Genomic DNA, 21,504 nt, shown 5'->3' with positions numbered 1-21,504 from the left:
AAGCAATGGTAATTTGAAGACGATTTTGCGTATTTTCTTTGAAAAAAATATGCCCCCCCCCATAGATTTTGAAAAATATATTTTGAATTAAAATAAAAAAAATCATTTGAATTAAAATAAAAAAATCAAAAAAAATATTTTTGTGAAATTGCAGCCCTTGCTGGGACAGAATATTGTTAATCATATATTGAAAAGACAATCTGAAAGATAATATGCCCCCCCCATAGATTTTGAAAAAATATATTTTGAATTAAAATAAAAAAAAATATGTTTATGAAATTGCAGCCCTTGCTGGGACAGAATATTGTTAATCATATATTGAAAAGACAATCTGAAAGATAATGTATCTGGTACTTTAAAAAAAATATTTTCTATATTTAGAAAATGAAACTCAGCAATAGCAATAAAATGTTCAAAAATTTAATAGCTCGAATAGGAGTAAATTTGGCTATAACATGGCCTAGAAGGTTTGAATAATTTATTACCGTAATTTGCGAAATTTGTACATGTCCATCCTATATTTGAATTTGACTTTATTGTATATTTTTTTTCATTATGGATAAGTGCTACGTATTGAAAAAATATCTTGGAGAATTCCTATTTTCATATTTATGAAGACGGCAATATTAACAGTTGAAAATAAGAACACGATTATCAAGTACGGGGATAAGAATTTACTTCGAGGATTCAGAATTTGAGGGTAAATTCTAAAAAAAGGCGAATTATAAAAAAATTGAGGTACACAATCAAATATTTTTGTTATATTTCAAATTTTTGAAAATGTTTCTATTGTTTAAATGTTTGAAAAGTTACAATTTATATCAGGGAATCGGAATTTGAGCTTAAATTTGGAAAAAGGTGAATTACAAAATATATTTGAGGTAAACCATAAAATATTTCTCGTTGTATTTTATATATCATCTATTTTGAAAACGTTTCTATTGTTCGAATTTTCCAAAAAACAAATTGTACGTTTTGATTTCAATATGCCAATCTTCTGATTAAAAATTGTCCCTGTTTATTATTGTGTTGCGTTGGAAGAAGAAAATATACAAAAGTACATTCCAGTATAAACTTAACCAAATTTGCGTATAAAAAATAAAAGGTATAAACCTAGAAATGGGGCTTTATGAGAAGGAAACATGATAAGAAAACAATTCTTACTTCATAATATGCAGAATAATCGTAATTAGCACATTTTGACTGCAACTTTATACTTTATCCCCACCCCAGGTCTGGAAATATATAGCTCAAATTATGTATTTATTTGCCATGCGTCATCCCTCTTGTTTTGCCATGCGTCAGCGTTGTTTCAACCCGTGTACCCGTAATTTCAAAGAAGACGAAATCAAGAGATGGAAAACACATAGTGAAATTGAAAAATACATTTACCACACTATCAGCATCTGAATAGGCTACTTATCATTCTTTAATCATTATAGTACTATCTCTAGCTCTTCCTGCAAAAGTTTCCTTCACTTCCAAATTGTCGGCATTTTTATTCTTTTCTACATTATTCCTACAATCTTACCACGGTTTAAAGATATTCCCAAAATGTTCTGCCCACTTCTCTTTAACATTTTCCTTGTCAATATTTGAGGCCCCGTTCCCATTTTTAGCTGGGACCAGTCCAGACTGACTACTTCCTTTCAATTTCTAACATTTGGCCATGCCACCATCTTATGAGTGCTATCTTAGCTAATGGTCCATTTTACGTCCAAATACTGTATAGGCCATAACTGGATTGTTATTCCTACAAAGTTGTCTCAGTCTATAACCGTTACTGTTTTCTTCCCTGCACCAAAGTTACTTAGGCTAGAATACCATCTATAGTTGTTTTGACCAGTTGCTGAATATCTTCTTAATTAAAGCACCATATTTCTACCTGGGACCCTGTTTCTTATTTCCTGTGATTAACAGGAACCTGTGACTGAATTAAAGTTCACCTGAGTCACTATTGTCTCCGTCAGCCGGTTCCAAAGGGGGCATATACCCAGAGGAATCGTATCGAACCAATGGCTCTATAATATCGACAGTGGGCTCATTCGGGCGGAAATTAAAAGTTGTAGTGCCCTTTTTAAGTTACTAAAAATATAGGAGGGCAACTAGCCCAATTCGTTTGTTTTAATGTTGCTCCTTACTTTCAGTCGATTTTTTTAATAGCGTGCACCCACGTATGTGTGGACTTGTTTTTAGGGAGGCACATTTGGGGCGGGGTACAATTATTAAAAGGGGAATAAAAATTTGCCAGCTATACGGGTAATATAAAAGAGATACTGGAAAATCGACGATACTGGAAAAGCTTTGATATTCCAAGGGGATGCAGCTCGAGGCAATCATACTGTCTTCTCAATTTGAGGAAAGGATTAACAACTTTTGCCTAAATATGTTCAAAATATGTCTAAAATAAAAAAAACAGTCAAATTAAATGGAAATTATTGGAACAATAGTCGAAATCATTTGAATGTCATTGGGACAGGTGTGTAACCCCAGACCTGTTTGGGGTTTGTTCCAATATAGAATTCAAAAATGTTTAGCACTCTGATAAAAGAACAAGAATACTTGAACATTCAATTTAAGCCAAAATGAAATTCGTGCTGGTTTCTCGAGCTAATTCCTTCCAAAAGTGGATAAAAAAAATATTTATACCTTACAAAAATACGAGTAAGTAACCATACATGTTACAGATTGATTGCATAGGCAGTTTACCTGAGCGGACCTGGGCTTGAGATATCCTAAATGATGAAATTTGACCATTGCATATCTAAACTTCTTCCCCTTAAAATTTCCTTTAAAACTGGTTTGCACCGAGGTATTTGTACCTTAAATTTTGTCAGGTTAAAACCTTGTATTCTCGAAGGAGATGTATTTTTTTAACAAAGAACAGTAGACGGCAGTTATCCATAAAAAAAAGATTTACGCAGTAGAGAAATAGGTCATTAAAAAGTGAAACAGCAAAACAACTTATCTATGTCTACATTTTTAAACTGATCTTCTTTCTTGCCAGTCCTGAATTTTATTTTTGCAGGTTTTGACACAAAATATTGTCAGGATGGTTAAAGTTGTTATTGGTAAAAACAAGGGAAGAATTCTTTTCAGCCAGCGCTTAGCGTCTGTCGAAGTCTCTGTTACCATTCCCTTTATTCCTAGGACTATCCATGTAATGGAGATGGCAGCCGTTGCTGCCAGAACAAGACCACAGATAAAACGTGGAAGAAATAAACTCAAACCAGTTGGTTTTACATAAAGATCTTCTTTCTTAAACGTTGGTCTATCTTGCTGTGAATATCTTTTAAAACCTTTGAATATATCCCTGTCTTGTTGATAACCACCAATCGCTGATGTGGGTGTCAGCGAGCTGGACTCTATATCGTTTACACTTACAATTTCCTCGTTACTGTCATTATTTCTAGAGGAAGAAGTGCTTTTTTCACGAGATTCTGGCCTTGATGCTGATTCTGTCGAGCTACTGCCTCTACTGAGAGACGCTATATTGTCAAGAACAATGTCTGCTTCTCGTTGTCTGCGTCTTGGAGCCTTTTCTGGGTATAACTTTTTTTCCCTCGTTGGTGAGCAATGGGTTGTATGACGTGTTTTATAATCTATTTCTTCTTTTCCAGTACCAGAAGAGCTACTGCCATCATCAGACTTGCGCTGATTTTCTCGATTCTCTCTTTTGACTAGAGGTTTAGTTATGATATTCATGGGTATATTTTGGTATGATCTTCCTTCGGTGTGCGAACCTGACATAAAATTACTTGGCATTGTATTTATGTCTATTAGAATTTCATCAGCCACAGATGCTCTTTGACTCTTTATTGAATCATCCATTCTTAACGTTGAATTCTCAGTATCTGAATAATCGTTCCCATAATTATATGCATAATTAAGTTCTTTCCTTCCTTGTCTCAAATAATGATCTTCATCCCGATGTTCTTGGCTTATTTCTTCTTGCTTCTCAATTGTTCCTTCGCGAAGATAATTGTTATGCTCCTTTCTTTCAATCATTCCTGATCTGCAATAATTTCTATCTCTGCTCCTGTCCCTTATTCTTTCTTCCACAACTTTGGGGATGCTTATAGCCTGTGTAGGTGCCCTCATTTCTTGCTTCTGTCCATCTCCATCCTCTTTCTTAATCTGTGAAGAATTATTGCTTTCAGAATGCATTGATAGCAGCCAGGAGCTGTCTTCTTTCTGGAAACTGAAAAAAAAGAAAGAATTAAAATATCACATAAGCGATAATCTCGAGGGCAATATATAGGACGTGAACAAGGTAAGAAGGGGCAAATTAACATGGACCTGAGTAACTTCGTATACTTTCTGTAAATGAGAAGCTTAAAAAATGAGTTTGCCCTATGACTCTTATAACAGTTCATGTTTGCTTGGGAAATTCTGATGATGAAAATAGTTGATTGGATGAAAAGTGTATATCAAACAGTTCGTGGTAACGAACTGTAGTAAGGAGCGACCCGGCTCAATAGTAACCAAAAGTCTAAAAATGGAATTTTGGTACCAATAGCTACATCAAAAGAATCGCATTTAAATGCTGATTTTAAATATATAAGTTTTCTTTCCCATATAAGATGTCTTTCCCATCAAAAGTTACGAGCCTGAGAAAATTTGCGTTATTTTAGAAAATAGGGGGAAATACCCCCTAAAAGTCATAAAATCTTAACGAAAATCACACCATCAGATTCAGCGTATCAGAGAACCCTACCGTAGAAGTTTCAAGCTCCTATATAAAAATGTGGAATTTCGTATTTTTTGCCAGAAGGCAGATCACGGATGTGTGTTTATTTGTTTGTTTGTTTTTTTTTTTGTTTTTTGTTTTTTTCCCCAGGGGTGATCGTACCGACACAGTTGTTCCTAGAATGTTGCGAGAGGGCTCATTCTAACGGAAATGAAAAGTTCTGGTGCCCTTTTTAAGTGACCAAAAAAATTGGAGGGCACCTAGGCCCCCTCTCACGCTAATTATTTTCCCAAAGTCAACCTCATAACTATGTCTTTGGGGACGACTTACTCCCCCACAGTTCCCGTGGGAGGGGTTACAAGTTCAAAACTTTGACCAGTGCTTACATATAGTAATGGTTATTGGGAAGTGTACAGGCGTTTTCAGGAGGATTTTTTGGTTGGAGGCAGGGGCTGAGAAGAGGGGAATATGCTGGGGGAACTTTCCATCGAGGGATTTGTCATGGGGGAAGAAAATTTCGATGAAGGGAGCGCAGGATTTACTAGCATTACTTAAAAAAAAACAATGACAAAGTTTTTTTTTTCAGCTGGAAGTAAGCAGCAGCATTAAAACTTAAAACGAACAGAAATTATTACCCACATGAGGGGCTCACCTCCTCCTAATACCTCGCTCTTGACGCCAAAGTATTTTTAGTAATTTCAACAATTTATTCTGCGGCTTTTGTGATTCAGGGGTCATTCTTAATGAATTGGGACAAAATTTAAGCTTTAGTGTAAAGAGCAAGGTACTGACGAGGGGGCGAACCCCCTCATATATGTAATAAAACATAAGAATACCAAAGTTCTTTACGTAAGCTAATTTATAAGTTACGTATATCTTTTACTTATAAAAAGATTCGTAAAAAATTAAAAGTTCTAGTTGCCTTTTTAATTAACCAAAAATCGGAGGACAACTTAGCTTTTCTTCTCCGCTCTTTTTTTCTCAAAATCATTCGATCAAAATTATTAGAAAGCCATTTAGCCAAAAAAAAATAAAAAAAATACAAATTTCGTTTTAATTATTCCTCTGCGGAGAGCCAAAATCAAAACATGCATTGATTCAAAAACGTTCAGAAGTTAAATAAAAAAAAGCAAGTTTTTTAAATGAAAGTAAGGAGCGACATTAAAACTTAAAACGAACAGAAACTAGACCTCCGTTGCCTCTGCAACGGGAAGTGTTGCAGCAACTGTGCCCTGTTCCTTAGGGCACAGTTGCGGAGCAACACGTGCAACTGTGCCCTACGGGACACAGTTGCGGAGCAACAGTCTCCATTATGTCCTTCAGAGGACATTTTTCTAATGCGGCTTCGATTGTTATCTTGAAGCATCTTTGATATGGTTTTATTTCGAGCTCCTACTAAACTGAGTTTGGTAAAATGTTTAGCTGGTCCAGAAATAAACGAGAATAACACAATAACACAGTTGACAATTCTGAATATTCTGAATTCGAAGTATTATGTTTCGAGACGCACATTTCGGGAATTATTTCCTGGAAATCTGAAAGAGATACGGAAATAACGTCTTATAGTTTTCTGCTTAACTTTTGATGGTCTAAGCTAGGAAAAATATAAAACAAACCAAATTCACCAAAAAATTTAAATTGCCCCGAGGGCATGACAAAACTTCCAAATAGAAAAACCCAACGAAGGAATTTTATTTCGGAGAAACTATTGTAAGCTCCAGTTGGTAGGAGATCGAGACCTGTCGAACCGCGTTGGAAAAAAAATTCTAGCTGGTCCAGAACAGAAGTTACCTCTAGAACGTCGAAACTTCGGAAATTATTTCTTAGAGAACGAAGCAACTTGGTATATAGAACACTTCACTTCTTCTTGCATACTTTTCATAGCACTACTCGATAAAAATATAAGAAACATCAAAATCGAAAATTTGAGAAAATTCCAAAAAAAATCGGAACGAGATGGACTTTCCCGGAATTATTTCCGGGAAATCTGTAAGAGCTACGGAATTTTGTGCTCCGGTTCTCGAAGAGACAAATGAAAGTTCTACATGAGTTCAGCATAACTGTATTTCTAACAAGTTTATTTCCGAAGCTAGGGTCGTCTTAACTTGACGCCAAACATCGAACGCAGTTTCTAAGAAAAAAACGGTTTTATTTTTTTTTTATGGAAAACTGTTAGAAATTTTAGGAACTTCTCTGGAACTTTTTTACTCTGTTTCACGTTTCCCTTCCCTCTGAAAAATCTCAAATTTTTAACTCTTACCACTTCGGAGCTACAGGTCGCTGATCACGGTGAAAAAAAAAAAAAAAAAACTACGAAAGCAGTAGTGTTGCTCCGCAACACAATTACTCCGTATATGAAAGGGGCTTTTCCTTCTCAACGCCCCGCTCTTTACGCTAAAGTTTTTTACTGTTTTAAAATGTAGAGTTAGGCGAAAGAGTCAAACTTTAGCGTAAAGAGCGGGGCGTTGAGAAGGAAAAGCCCCTTTCATACACGGAGTAATTTCTGTTCGTTTTAAGTTTTAATGTCGCTCCTTACTTTCATTTAAAAAACTTGTTTTTTTATTTAATTTTGCTGCTAAATTATGGATATGGAGCGTGAAGAATATAATAATAAGTAATTTGGATGTGATCATAAGATGAAAACTATTATCACTAGTCATGAGGTCTGAATCTAAGTTAATGTTGATATAAAATTTTCTTTGCCTGTTGCTTGTTTTACTTGACAAGTGTTTTTTTTTTTTTTTTATGGCTATTGATTTGTTGAATAGTTGGGTATATGTAGCCACTCCGCTGCCAGCGTTTTTGTAACGCTTTTTTTTGGGGGGGGGGAGGGGAATTATATGTAATTTTGTTGGTGTTTGTTTGTTTAAAACCAATCCAATTGAACCGAATTGCACTGAATGCTAGTAGTTTATTTCTATTTTATTATTGAATTAAAAAAAAAAAAAATTGAAGCTATTGCAAACAATTGACCGATAAGTGCAATACCTTTGAATAATTTTGTTACATATGATACTATATAAATGTAATATATATAATATATAATATATATATATATATATATATATATATATATATATATATATATATATATATATCTGAATGTATGCATATGGTTATGTATATGCATACGTATCATTATTATTATTGTTATTATTGTGCACCCTTAATTATATGACTTTCCAATCCATACAATTTTAATCTGTCAATAAAGTTTTTACTCATTTCTTTTTTTTCTGTTGTTACAATATTTTCGAATCTTTTACAACATATTTATGCAGACGCAAAAGAAAAATCTTAATTGCCTTTTGGGAATTTCCGTCATGATTCATGAGTATGAGTAAAACACCTTTTTGTAAATAGCGAAGCCTATTATTTTCTTTTTGACGCACACTCTGTCATTCGTCAAAATTGAAATAAGCAGTGGGAAATCCCTGTTTCAATAAAATTTTGTAAAGCAATCTCAAGTAGTTTGGGAAATTCGCATTCTGTATGTATTGTAGCGTGAAAAGTGATTTTCGAAGGTCGGGTCGAGGGGCGACTTACAATAGGGTTGAAAATAGTTTCTTTGATAAAACTTTCCGAATGTATAACCAAGACAGCAAAACAGTAGAAATAAATCTTTTACCATCTTTGGTCTAGAGAAGTAGAGGATTCACATTAAGACATCAAACTAACTGAAATTATCTTGTGGCCCATATAAGGAGGGAGTAACCCCTCCTCTTCACTGTGCCTGGTTTTCAAAATGAAAAATAATTTCCCCATAAAACCCCATTTCTTCACACAAAGTTCAAATTTTATCGTAATTCTTTCATATTAATAACAAAATTTAATTAATAAATTGATAATAATATTAATTTCATATTAATTTCCCCATTAAAAACTGCTGTTTCTACAAAAACTTTTAAGTGCATGTGTGCATGATTAAGCTGTTGATCGCCCGTTTTGTCTCGTTTTATTGATATACTAGTGTTGAAATTGTCTCTTTTTGTAATATTTTTTTCCATCAGGTTCCCATTCTAGTGGCATGTTTTTTTCAAGTCGCATTAATCATTTTTAACAAAACATTCTTTCACATGTAAGTTTGCCACCAAATAAAGGAATTCATCACATAAGCTTTTTCCAAACATAATTTAAGAAATTTACCCCGAAAAATTTTTATCTCCCCCCCCCGAAAAAAAACATTATGAGTCTACTGCTTTTTAGGGGCCCATACAGCTCAGCGTATCCCCAGGTGGCGATAGGGGACTGCCCTACAGATATGTAGGGTACCTTCATAGGAGGCACGGACCACCTTGCCCCGCGGGATCATAATAGAAACTGGGGTACCCTCGCCCGGGGCCCTAATTACAGATGAAGGAGGAAGAAGGCTCCTCAAATGTATGATCAACATGGCCCACCCGTGTGTCCACACGTCTCATGAGTTACAAACCTTCTCCCAGTAATGGGTTAAATTACATGGTGACGCAGAACACCAACGTGGGAGGTTCCTCTATAAGAGGACACTGCAGCAAGGCGTAAGATCCAGATCTGTGGACAATGGCCTCTGCAAAGGGCTGCCTAGACCCTTTTGGGGGTAGCCGCATGACTGGGGACCTTGCGGTCAACTCTATTCCCACTTAGGAGTGGTGCCCCTCGAGGAAATTATAGCCTAGTAAACGACACAGCATTCGCACAGGATTCTGATTAATGGATAACTCTTCTGGACTTGGTATGTTTTGACGGGCGTTTTTGGGCTGAAAAACCTTTTCCTAGCTAATTTATCTACAATGGTTGCCTCCGCGTAGTAGCATAATATTTGTAGACATGAAGAAGTAATGAGTTGGAGGTAATAGGCCTGTGACTCTGTGTGCAGGATTTTGGCTCTTGTTGATAGAAGAATATCGCCGAGTGCTGAAACCATGCTGTGACCAAGATGGGCCCAGGGTTGCACAAAGCCTCCATTCATACTGGAGGTCCCAGGGGCTTCTTGCTATCCGGTTCTAAGCCGGCTTTAGCGCTTCGGTATGGACTTGAGCAGATATGTTGATCCCCGTCCTGCACTGGTATCCGGGAACATTGCTTTACCTAAGGCCAAAATAATTTCAGTTATTTAAAAAACATGAAAATTAGAACTTGGAATGGTACGATGTTAAAAAATGACTATCGTATCGAAATTTTGACTGACGAATTCAGACGATTCGAACTGGACTTATTAGGAGTTTCAGAAACTCAAATTCCAGGGGTATAAAGCATGAAATTAGGTGACATAGAATTTTTTTACTGAGGCAGGAAGGATGGGGTACATAGACAGGGAGTAGCGCTCATGATGAATAAGAAGCTGCTAAGGCTACTAAGGCTACTCGGTCACTAAGGCTAGGAATAAGTGAAGATCAAAAGGTGACGTTGGGTAACGAAAAGATTGATCAGGTGGGAAGCTTCACTAACCTTGGTAGTATTATTATTAAAGAGGGCGGGAGCAGTGAAGATGTTAAAAGTAGAATAGCCAAGGCTCAGGGTGTTTTTCACAGTTAAAAAAGTTTAGAAGAATAAGAAGATAAGTCTGCAAACCAAGATTAGAATGTTGGAAGGTACAGTGATGACAGTGGTCAAATATGGCTTTGGGAGCAACTTTTAGGGGGTGTTTCCCCATATTTTCTAAAATAAGGTAAATTTTCTCAGCTCGTAACTTTTGATGGATAAGACTAAACTTGATGAAACTTATATATTTAAAATCAGCATTAAAATGCGATTCTTTTGATGTATCTACTGTATCAAAATTCTGTTTTTTAGAGTTTTGGTTACTATTGAGCCGGGTCGCTCCTTACTACAGTTCGTTACCACGAACTGTTTGATGTAGAATGTAGATGGGGTCAGGCAGTTAGGTAGAAACTTATCTCGGGTAATTTTGGATTTGAGGAAGAGGATTTGTCAAACTGCAAAAAAAAAAGGTGAATTGAAAATATCAGGAATGATGGAAAACTGTAAAAATAGTTAAATTTTAAGAGATTCTCTGTTACACAACTTTGAGTGATTCCTGAACCACATGCCTACACTTCTCCAACCACTAAGGGCCAAGGGGTTGGGGTCAAGAGCGTAAATTGCTATTGGGCAGAGGGCAACTTCCCCTCCAAGACCTCCGTTTTCCCCACCCCAGTTACCTCCCCCCTAGCTGAAATTTAGTTTCTTCAAAAATGTAGTCAAAACTAAAATAAGCCTGCATAATTCAAGCATTCACTGAAACAGGTTAGTTTTTTTTAGTACATCTTCACCTTTTTTATTCCTATTTGGGTTGTTTTTAATGTTTTTTCTGTCTTTTTCATACGTTTTCTTTTGGTTGCCCCAGGGACTCCAGCCAGAGCCCTTCATGATTATTTTCTGAGTGCGCCACTGCTTGACGAAATGCCTTCCCGGGACATGGTTTAAAAAATGATTAAAAAATAATCTATCTATAAATGATCTGTTGGTTTTAAAAAATGGTCACATCTATAAATACAGTGAAATTATCTGAAAATGCTCTATACATGGGACAAAACCGTAATTAAAAAAAAAAAAAAGAAATCAAGAAGGAATCGAACGCAATATACTCGAATTTGAAATTCAACACTGTACTAACAAAACAACGCCTCTAATAGTTTAATTTGATATATTTGGGGTTTTTACCTTAATTGCGGGGGGTTTGGAGGAGGAACATACGGGAGGTGTTCTTGCAAACCTCCAGTTGGGGTTTTGGACCATAATTATTACAACGATGATATCGTTTTATACTTCTAAGCTTTTCTACTTAAGAAGTTACACCAAAAGTGTTGCTTTTAGTGCTATATCACACTTACGGATGATATAATGATAAAATTACGTAGGTATGAGCAATATCTTTCAAAGGAGCCATTAAACATCACTCTGTATAGTTCTGGTAGCCCATTAACCCCAGCTTTTACACTTGAGACATGGCACCAAAGTGTCGTTTTTAGTGCTATTTGGAACTTGCTGATGGTGGAATTTATAGGAAGGACGTAGATATGAGCAATTTCTTTTATATGAGCCATTAACAATTTTTGTAAGATGCCTGCAATACCGATACGTCCATACCGATACGCGTGATAGATATGTCCGATATCAATACAGCGTACAGCCCTTCCCCCAGGGACTGTGCGACTATGGAGGGTCATATTATCACCAAAACCATAGATAGTGGATCTTTGAACTATGTTGAACAAAATGGATGTCTGAAAATTTTCATTGGAAAACTTTGGGGGGCCTTCTGGGAGGGGGGCTATTTGTCCTTCAATACTTTCGGTCACTTAGAGAGGCACTAGAAAATTAATTTCCGTTCAAATGAGCCATTAAAGATCTTTCTATGATGTTTTGGTCATTCGCTAGCCCTGGTGAAAAAAAAAGAGACACAATGCTACCATGCAAAAAAGTGATTTTCGTTGGTGTTCAAGGTAGAGGACTGTAATTGTGCTTGGAGTGGTTTTCGACCATGATGATTCCAATGGTGCACTTTTTATTTTGATCTGACGCCATTTTTAAGAGGTTTCAGGCTCTTTTTTGAAATCATAATAAATTTCTTTTTGCAATAAAAATTTACTTTTAAGATTAATCGAAACATTTGTTACCATTCCTGAATCAGTGTCAGATAGCAATTTTTTCACTGGGCAGTTTTTTTAACGCGTTTTTCAACTTTCGGTTACTGTGGGCTGTGGTTGGCTCTTCACTAAATTAAATATAAAAAAACAAGTTTTTTTAACGGAAAGTAAGGAACGACATTAAAACTTAAAACGAACAGAAATTACTTCGTATATGGAAGGGGCTGCTTCCTCATCAACGCCCTCTCTTTACGCTAAAGTTTGACTCTCTCTCTTAACTCTACTTTTTAAAACAGTAAAAAACTTTAGAATAAAGAGCGGGGCGTTGATGAGGAATCAACCCCTTTCATATACGAAGTAATTTCTGTTCGTTTTAAGTTTTAATGTCGCTCCTTACTTTCCGTTAAAAAACTTGTTTTTTTTGTTTAATTTCTGAACGTTTTTGAATCAATGCATGTTTTGATTTTGGCTCTCCACAGATGAGTAATTAAAACGAAATTTGCATATTTATTTTTTTGGCTAATTGGCTTTCTCATGGATTTCATCGAATGATTTTGAGCAAAAAAGAGCGGAGGAGGAGGCCTAGTTGCCCTCCGATTTTTGGTTACTTAAAAAGGCAACTCGAACTTTTAATTTTTTACTAATGTTTTTATTAGTAAAAGATATACGTAACTTACAATTTAGCTTACGTAACGAATTTCTGTATTCTCATGTTTTTATTACGTATATGAAGGGGTTCACCCCCTCGTCAGTACCTCGCTATTTACACTAAAGTTTAAATTTTGTCCCAATTTCTTAAGAATGACCCCTGAATCACAAAAGCCGTAGAATAAATAGTTGAAATTACTAAAAATGCTTTAGCGCAAAGAGCGAGGTATTAGGAGGAGGTAAGCCCATCATATGCGTAATAATTTCTGTTCGTTTTAAGTCTTAACGCTTCTTCTTACTTTCAGTTGAAAAAAAACTTTTTCATATTTATTTTTTCATTGTTTTTTTTTTTAATAATGCTAGAAAATCCTGCACTCCCTTCATGAAAATATTCTTCCCCCATGACAAAGTCCTCTAAGGAAAGTTGCCCCAACATATTCCCTTTTTCTCAACCCCCCCAACCTAAAAATCCCCCAGAAAACGTCTATATACTTCCAAATAACCATTACTGTATGTAAGCAGTGGTCAAAGTTTTTAACTTGTGGCCCTTCCCACGGGGACTGTGGGGGAGTAAGTCGTCCCCAAAGACATAATTATAAGGTTTTTTGACTACGCTGAATAAAATGACTATCTCAGAATTTTGATCCGCTGACTTTGGGAAAATAATTAGCGTGGGAGGGGGCCTAGGTGCCCTCCAATTTTTTTGGTCACTTAAAAAGGGCACTAGAACTTTTCATTTCTGTTAGAATGAGCCCTCTCTCAAGATTCTGGGACCAACTAATTCATACAATCACCCCTGGGAAAAAAAGAAAAAAAAACAAAAAAAACAAACAAATAAACACGCATCCGTGATCTGCCTTCTGGCAAAAAATACAAAATTCCACATTTCTGTAGATAGGAGCTTGAAACTTCTATAATGGGGTTTTCTGATACACTAAATCTGATGGTGTAATTTTTGTTATGATTCTATGACTTTTAGGGGTTGTTTCCCCTATTTTCTAAAATAAGGCAAATTATCTCAGACTCGTAACTTTTGATGGGTAAAATTAAACTTGATGAAATTTATATATTTAAAATCAGCATTAAAATGCAATTCTTTTGATGTAGCTATTGGTATCAAAATTCCATTTTTTAGAATTTTCGTTACTATTGAGCCGGGTTGCTCCTTACTACAGTTCGTTACCACGAACTGTTTGATTGCAGCTACTGCTGCAACCATGATTTGTCTTGTTTCTCATTTTCTCGTCGTGAGACGGACAACGCATGGTAGTGACATTGAACTTTCGTGGCAGTTTCTCAAAGTTCACCAGTGCAAGTCAAATTTCCTCCGTCAGTAGACGGGATAGTTTCCTCCGCAGTTGCGAGTGGGAAGCGATTAGTATAGACGCATAAACAATATTTGGCTTCACATATTGTGAAGCATCTGTTTGAAGTTAGGGGGGGCTACATTTTGAGTATTGGTGAATGAGATGTTACAGGCGTCTTGATATTTTTGTAGGATGCTCAGTCCCAAAAGCACCAACCCCCACGCACGTGCCTAAAAAGGTGACAGGAATAATATTCTTACCAGAGTTCTTAATTTTCTGATCAGAGGTGAAAGAAACTTAAAGATTGCCAAAACCGCCTGGGAACTCTACGAAGCGCTTAATTCTCTGATGAGCTCAAAACCTGTTTTTTCGTATATGCTGTAGAAAAGTGCTTTGGATTTTTTTTTTATCAAATAAAATTAACGTGCAAGAAGCAATCTAGCCCTTATATATACGTGCTGTATTAATGCTTGAAAAATACAGCAACCCTTTATATAGATTAATAAAAAAAAACTTCCAGACCGCTATAAAGAGCCACTATTTGAATGTAAATATTTAGTATGAACTAGATCAAAAACTAAAGGGAAAGTATCGTATTCTTTTTTTTGGCTTATAATTATTTTCATATTGATAAGTCTATTTGTGACAGGTTCTGTGTTAATATCTATTTGTTTTTTATAATATTTCGTAAGGTCATTTTCAGTTAAATTTGTGTATAGAGCATTCAGTGAATATTCTCCTAAATCCCTATTTAAGGAAATATTATTACTGATCTTAAGTCTGATTTCAATTGCTCTCGAACTGCTTGCTTTATGCCTAGATCATTGCTAATAATGGCGGATTCTTCAAAAAGTATTTTGTGGCTAGGATTTTCGAAAACATGGCTGCTTAAAGCAGAATCAAAAGAAACAGAAGTAATATTATTAGAATTCAGAGCTTTAGTGATTTAGGAGATTTAGGAGAATATTCACTAATGCTCTATACACAAATTAAATAAAAAAAAACCATTTTTTTTTTTAACTGAAAGTAAGGAGCGACATTAAAACTTAAAACGAACAGAAATTACTCCGTATATGAAATGGGTTGTCCCCTCCGCAATCCCTCGCACTTTATGCTAAAGTTTTTAATTGTTTTAAAAAGTAGAACTGTGGCAAAGAGTCAAACTTTAGCGTAAAGAGCGAGGGATTGCGGAGGGGACAACCCATTTCATATACGGAGTAATTTCTGTTCGTATTAAGTTTTAATGTCGCTCCTTACTTTTAGTTTAAAAAATTTGTTTTTTTATTAATTTCTGAACGTTTTTGAATTAATGCATGTTTGATTTTGGCTCTCTGCACATAAATTATTAAAATGAAATTTGCATATTAATTCTTTTTTGGCTAAATGGCTTTCTCTTAGTTTTGATCAGACGATTTTGAGAAATAAGGGGTGGGGAAGGAGCCCTGTTGCCCTCAAATTTTTTGGTTACTTACGTAACAAAGTTTTATATTCTTATATTTTTATTATGTATATGAGGGGGTTTCTCCCCTCGTTAATACCTCACTCTTTACACTAAATCTTAAGTTTTGTCCCAATTCTTTAAGACTAACCCCTGAATCCGCTCTTTATGCTAAAGTATTTTTAGAACCTCTCATATGCGTAATAATCTCTGTTCGTTTTAAATTTTAATGCTACTCCTTACTTTCAATTGAAAAAACTTTTTCATGTTTATTTTTTCATTGTTTTTTTTTATAGTAATGCTAGAAAATCCCGCGCCCTTTTCATTGAATTTCTCTTCCCCCATGACATACTCCTCCAAGGAAAGATCCTCCCACATAGCCTCCTCCCCTCAACCCAACCCCAAACAAAAAGAAAAACCCACTGAAAACGTCTGTACGCTTCCCAATAAGCATTACTGTATGTAAACACCGGTCAAAGCTTGTAACTAGCAGCCCCTCCCCCAGGGACTGTGGGGGAGTGAGTCATCCCCAAAGACATAGCTATTATGGTTTTCGACTGTGCGGAACAAAATGGCTATCTCAAAATTTTTATCCGTTGACTTTGGGAAAAAAATTAGCGTGGGAGGGGGCCTAGGTGCCCTCCGATTTTTTTGGTCACTTAAAAAGGGCACTAGAACTTTTCATTTCCGTTAGAATGAGCCCTATTGCGACATTCTAGGACCATTTGGTCGACACGATGATCCCTGGGGAAAAAAACGAAAAAAAAAAACAAATAAACAAACACCCGCGATCCGTCTTCTGGCAAAAAATACGAAATTCCATATTTTTGCAGATAGGAGCTTAAAATTTTTTCTACAGGGTTCTCGGATACGCTGAATGCGATGGTGTGGTTTTCGTTAAGATTAAGTGACTTTTAGGGGGTGTTTCCCCCTATTTTCCAAAATGAGGCAAATTTTTTCAGGCTCGTAACTTTTGATGACAAAGACTAAATTTGATTAAACTTATATATTTAAAATCAGCATGAAAATCCGATTCTTTTGATGTATCTTTTAGCATCAAAATTCCGTTTTTTTAGAGTTTCGTTTACTATTGAGCCGGGTCACTCCTTACTACAGTTCGTTCCCCTAAACTGTTTGATTTAATTAAAAATGACCTTACGAAAGATTATAAAAAACCATTAGATATTAATATAGAACCTTTCACAAATAGACCTATAAGATCAGCAGCAAAAAAAGCTAGGTTGGCATTAAAAACGTGTTTTTAAATCATTTTCTTTCATTTCAATGAATTGCCTCGTTTCATAACAATTTATTTATCAGTCCTGGTTGAACTTCCCCGAGGTAAGGATGCTGGGACTGTTTTGAAAAACTGTTCAATTTAGTTCTATTGATTTTATCCTCTTGTAAGTTGTTTTTTCTTATTTGCATTGTTGAGGACGGCCCTTGGACATAGGGCCGAAATATTCGTTCTAATTTGTTTCCCACTGTCTTAAAAAAAATCCCTATTGTTCTTCTTGTTCTTGGTGTTTGTGATGGAAAGGCAGTGTGGTCTTCATCGTTATTTGCTTCAAAGAGGGTAAAAAGTTAGACAGAAAATGGATTAATAATTGGGCAGTGACTTGACCTGTTAATTGCATGCTGTAAAATCCCCCAAAAAAGGCTTCACACATGTATCTATATTCTTAATAAATGTCCTATTTTTTGCCAGGATTCCCAAGAAACCATGGAGAAATTAAATATTCCACAAAATTTCGGGAAGGGGTCCCGAAGGCCCCCTCCCCTGCGTACGTGCCAGGATTAGAAATCTCACGAAATATCTATGAAATGTTTTTTTCTTTTTCTTCTGGACACTACACAGGGACGAAGCGGAAACATAGCAATATAAGAAAGATGGAGAAACCTTTCAGCCTCAAAAGGGGAATAGAATATTATGTTTCAGTTCTTACGTTTCTGGTGACTGACATAAATATTTTCGACAAAAAATAGCCTCCAACTGTCTCAATGTTTACTGGTAAGCCTTTTAAGTGGCCATAATCCATTTTAAAAATTTCGAGAATATGTCTTTGTTTTGATTGGTTGCAAAAAAAGTTAATAATTAAATTAGTTGAAACGTAGTATGAATTAGCTGTATAAATATATATACATATGATGAATCTTAAATTTATGAATAGCTGAGAGCTAATTTTTTTTTATTAGTCTCCGCATTAATTAAAAATATAGGTAAAATTCTAGTTAATTGTTTCTTGCAAATTTCAGGACCCTCTAGAGGGAGAAGGAGTGGAGGTGGGTGCTTTAAAATACCTTCCCGGGACATACTTTAGCCTGTAGACCCATCCCTGAAAGTTTCATTTTCCTAACCTTAACCCTTTCCGAGATAGCAAGAAGTCAATTAACTAGAATTTTACCCTATTCTTTACCCCCAACCCTTCTCCTCTAATGTGCAAATATATAACCTCAATGATATATTTCCCATGCATTTTGCCATGCGTCACTTGTTTCGACTCGTGCACCCGTAAATTGAATCAACGCTGCCGAAATCAATAAACCGAAAACCACATGGGTTTGGGACATATTAAACGAAAAAAACAAGTTTTTTTAAATGAAAGTAAGGAGCGACATTAAAACTTGAAACGAACAAAAATTACTCCGTATATGAAAGGGGCTTTTCCTTCTCAACGCCCCGCTCTTTACGCTAAAGTTTGACTCTTTCTCTTAACTCTACATTTTAAAATAGTAAAAAACTTTAGCGTAAAGAGCGGGGTGTTGAGGAGGAAAAGCCCCTTTCATATACGGAGTAATTTTTATTCGTTTTAAGTTTTAATGTCGCTCCTTACTTTCATTTAAAAAAGCTTGTTTTTTTCGTTTAATTTCTGGATGTTTTTTAATTAATGCATTTTTTTTATCTTGGCTCTCCACGCATAAATAATTAAAACGAAATTTGCATATTAATTTTTTTTTGGGCTAAATGGCTTTTTCATAGTTTTAATTGGAAGATTTTAAAAAAAAGGAGCGAGAGAGGAGGCCTAGTTGCCCTCCAATTTTTTGATTACTTAAAAAGGCAACTATAACTTTTAATTTTTTACGAATGTTTTCATAAGTAAAAAATATACGTAACTTACGAATTAACTTACGTAGCGAACTTCTATATTCGTATGCTTTTATTGCGTATATGAGAGGGCTCACCCCTCGTCGATACCACGCTCTTTACCCTAAAGCTTAAATTTTGTCCCAATTCCTTAAGAATGACCCCTGAATCACAAAGGCCGTAGAATAAATAGTTGAAATTACTAAAAATACTTTAGTGTAAAGAGCGAGGTATTACGAGGAGGTAAACCACTCATATATGTAATAATTTCTTTTCGTTTTAAGTTTTAATGCTGCTCCTCACTTTCATTAGAAAAAACTTTTCATATTTATTTTTTCATTGTTTTTTTTTAAATAATGCTAGAAAATCCTGCGCCCCCTCCTTTGAAAGTCTCTTCCCCAATAAAAAGTTCCTCCATTGAAAGATCCTTCCACGTAACCCCCTCTCCTTCAACTCTCCCCCCAAACCAAAAAAGTCCCCCTGAAAACGTCTGTACACTTCCCAGTAACCATTACTATATGTAAACACAGGTCAAAGTTTGTAACTTGCAGCCCCTCCCACGGCGACTGCGGGGTGAGTAAGTCGTCCCCAAAGACATAGTTATTAAGTTATTCGACTATGCTGAATAAAATGGCTATCTCAGAATTTTGATTAGGTGACTTTGGGGAAAAATGAGCGTGGGAGGGGGCCTAGGTGCCCTCCAATTTTTTGTTCACTTAAAAAGAGCACTAGAACTTTTAATTTCCGTTAGAATGAGCCCTTTTGCGACATTCTAGGACCACTGAGTCGATACGATCACCCCTGGAAAAAAAAACAAACAAAAAAAACAAATAAACACGCATCCGTGATTTGTCTTCTGGCAAAAAATGCTAAATTCCACATTTTTGTAGATAGGGGCTTCAAACTTCTACAGTAAGGTTCTCTGATATGCTGAATCTAATGGTGTGATTTTCGTTAAGATCGTATGACTTTTATGGGGTATTTCCCCCTATTTTCTAAAATGAGGCAAATCTTCTCAGGCTCGTAACTTTTGACAGGTAAGACTAATCTTGATGAAACTTATATATTTAAAATCAGCATTAAAATGCGATACTTTTGATGTAACTATTGGCATAAAAAATCCATTTTTTAGAGTTTTGGTTACTATTGAGCCGGGTCGCTCCTTACTACAGTTCGTTACCACGAACTGTTTGATATTTGCACATTAGGAAGGGGAGTAAAGTATAGTGGAAGCGCCTTCAAAATAAGTTAAATACGATTTTTGTTTATGTTAATTGTTTTCTTAGTTTCCTTCTAAATAAACCCAGTTCTAGGCTTATGCTGGCTCGGCTTGTACTCCCACAAAGGGTGGGGATAGGTGGACAAACAACATATAATGAGCAACTGTGATTTACCTGTAAGCAGAAGCAAAAATTCAGTAAGCCGAATACATTTCACCAAACAATTTAGTTCAACTGATCTTCCCGTAAAACGAGTTCACTTTCTGACCACTTGGCTCGTCTCTTGAGAATTCTATTCCTTCATTCTGTCCAAACCTTAAAAAAGCCATTCTGCCATAAAACGAATTGAATAGTATTTTCATTTTTGTCATCAGTTTTAGAGGTTCATTATTAACTGCCAGATTTGACACTGTCAGGTAATTTTAGTAAATATGTAAAAAAAAGGGAGAGTAAAACCGTAAATTCAATCAACGGTGACGAAATCAATAAAGAAAAAAAAACACATTGGAAATGCGTAATTAAGGCTTTATATTTGTACACGTAACCAGAGACGAAGGAGTCTTCACATCTATACCCTCAACCTCGCAATTTTGTTACATTTATTACATTAAATTTTTTTGAATTCTCTCTGTTTTGATTACCTCCCTCAAAGTGGTATCAAGGGGGGCTACCGGGTTTGAACCCCTTTAAGTTTTGTCTGAACGTATAAATGTAACAAAAATACATATACAAATTTTTTTTATGCGTTTCTTAAAGGTTTTTGTGCCCCCTCTCCCGAATAAAATCCTGGATTCCCCTATACAATTCCTGGGCAACTGCTTGACCTGGGGAGTTCCCTGTGAGGTCAAGAGTTACTGAATTTGTCTGAGAAGAATAAACTTTCAAACAGTTCGTGGTAACGAAGTTTTAAGTAAGGAGTGACGCAGCTCAGTTGAAACCAGAACTCTAAACGGAGTTTTGATGTCAATCAAAAGAATCGGTTTATTATGCTGATTTCAAATACCTATTCGTTAAGATTCAGGAAGTTTAGTGTACCCCGTCAAAATCTACGAGCCTGAAAAAATTTGCCTGATTTTCGAAAAAGGAAAAAAAAACACCCCCTAGAAGTCCATGAATCTTAATAAAATCATATCGTCGAATTTAGCGTATTAGAGAGCCCTTCTTTAAAGGTTTCAAGCTCCCGTCTGCAAAAATGTGAATTTTTTTCCAGAAGAAAGATCCTGGATGGGTGTTTATTTGTATTTCGGTCAATGCCGCTAGATTTTGGAAGAATGTTCATTCGACCGGAAACTAAAAGTTCTATTGCCCTTTTTAAGCGACCAAAAAGATTGGAGAGCAAATAACCCTCCTCCTACACCCTTTTTATCCTCAAAGTTGATTGATCACAATTTTCAGATTGCTATTTTGTTCAAATTAGTTGAAAGGTCCAGTAACTATGCCGTTGAGGATATCATGACTCACCACAGCCTCTGAGGTCTGTAAAGGTCTTGTAAGTCATGAAATTCGCCCATTTGAAATACAATCAGAAAATGACGTCTTTATAAAATG

General features: G+C 35.7%; 2 protein-coding genes across 3 annotated transcripts in view; one reads left to right on the top strand and one right to left on the bottom strand.

Annotated features, from left to right (window-relative positions):
* Positions 1 to 21,504, top strand: part of LOC136033564 (rab3 GTPase-activating protein catalytic subunit-like) — a 424,515-nt gene that overhangs the window by 156,881 nt on the left and 246,130 nt on the right. The gene's annotated exons all lie outside the window — the stretch shown is intronic.
* LOC136033568 (uncharacterized) lies at positions 2,847 to 20,283 on the bottom strand. The gene is made up of 2 exons (XM_065714327.1): positions 20,131 to 20,283; positions 2,847 to 4,201 (listed from the first exon to the last, which is right to left on the bottom strand). The coding sequence occupies exon 2, from the start codon at positions 4,165 to 4,167 to the stop codon at positions 2,983 to 2,985; it is 1,185 nt and encodes a 394-aa protein (XP_065570399.1). The 5' UTR covers positions 4,168 to 4,201; positions 20,131 to 20,283; the 3' UTR covers positions 2,847 to 2,982.

Source organism: Artemia franciscana, chromosome 12 (genome assembly GCF_032884065.1).
Source record: "Artemia franciscana chromosome 12, ASM3288406v1, whole genome shotgun sequence".
Taxonomy (NCBI): domain Eukaryota; kingdom Metazoa; phylum Arthropoda; class Branchiopoda; order Anostraca; family Artemiidae; genus Artemia; species Artemia franciscana.
The sequence above is the reverse complement of the archived record's forward strand: the minus strand, read 5'-3'. Positions and strand labels throughout refer to the sequence as shown.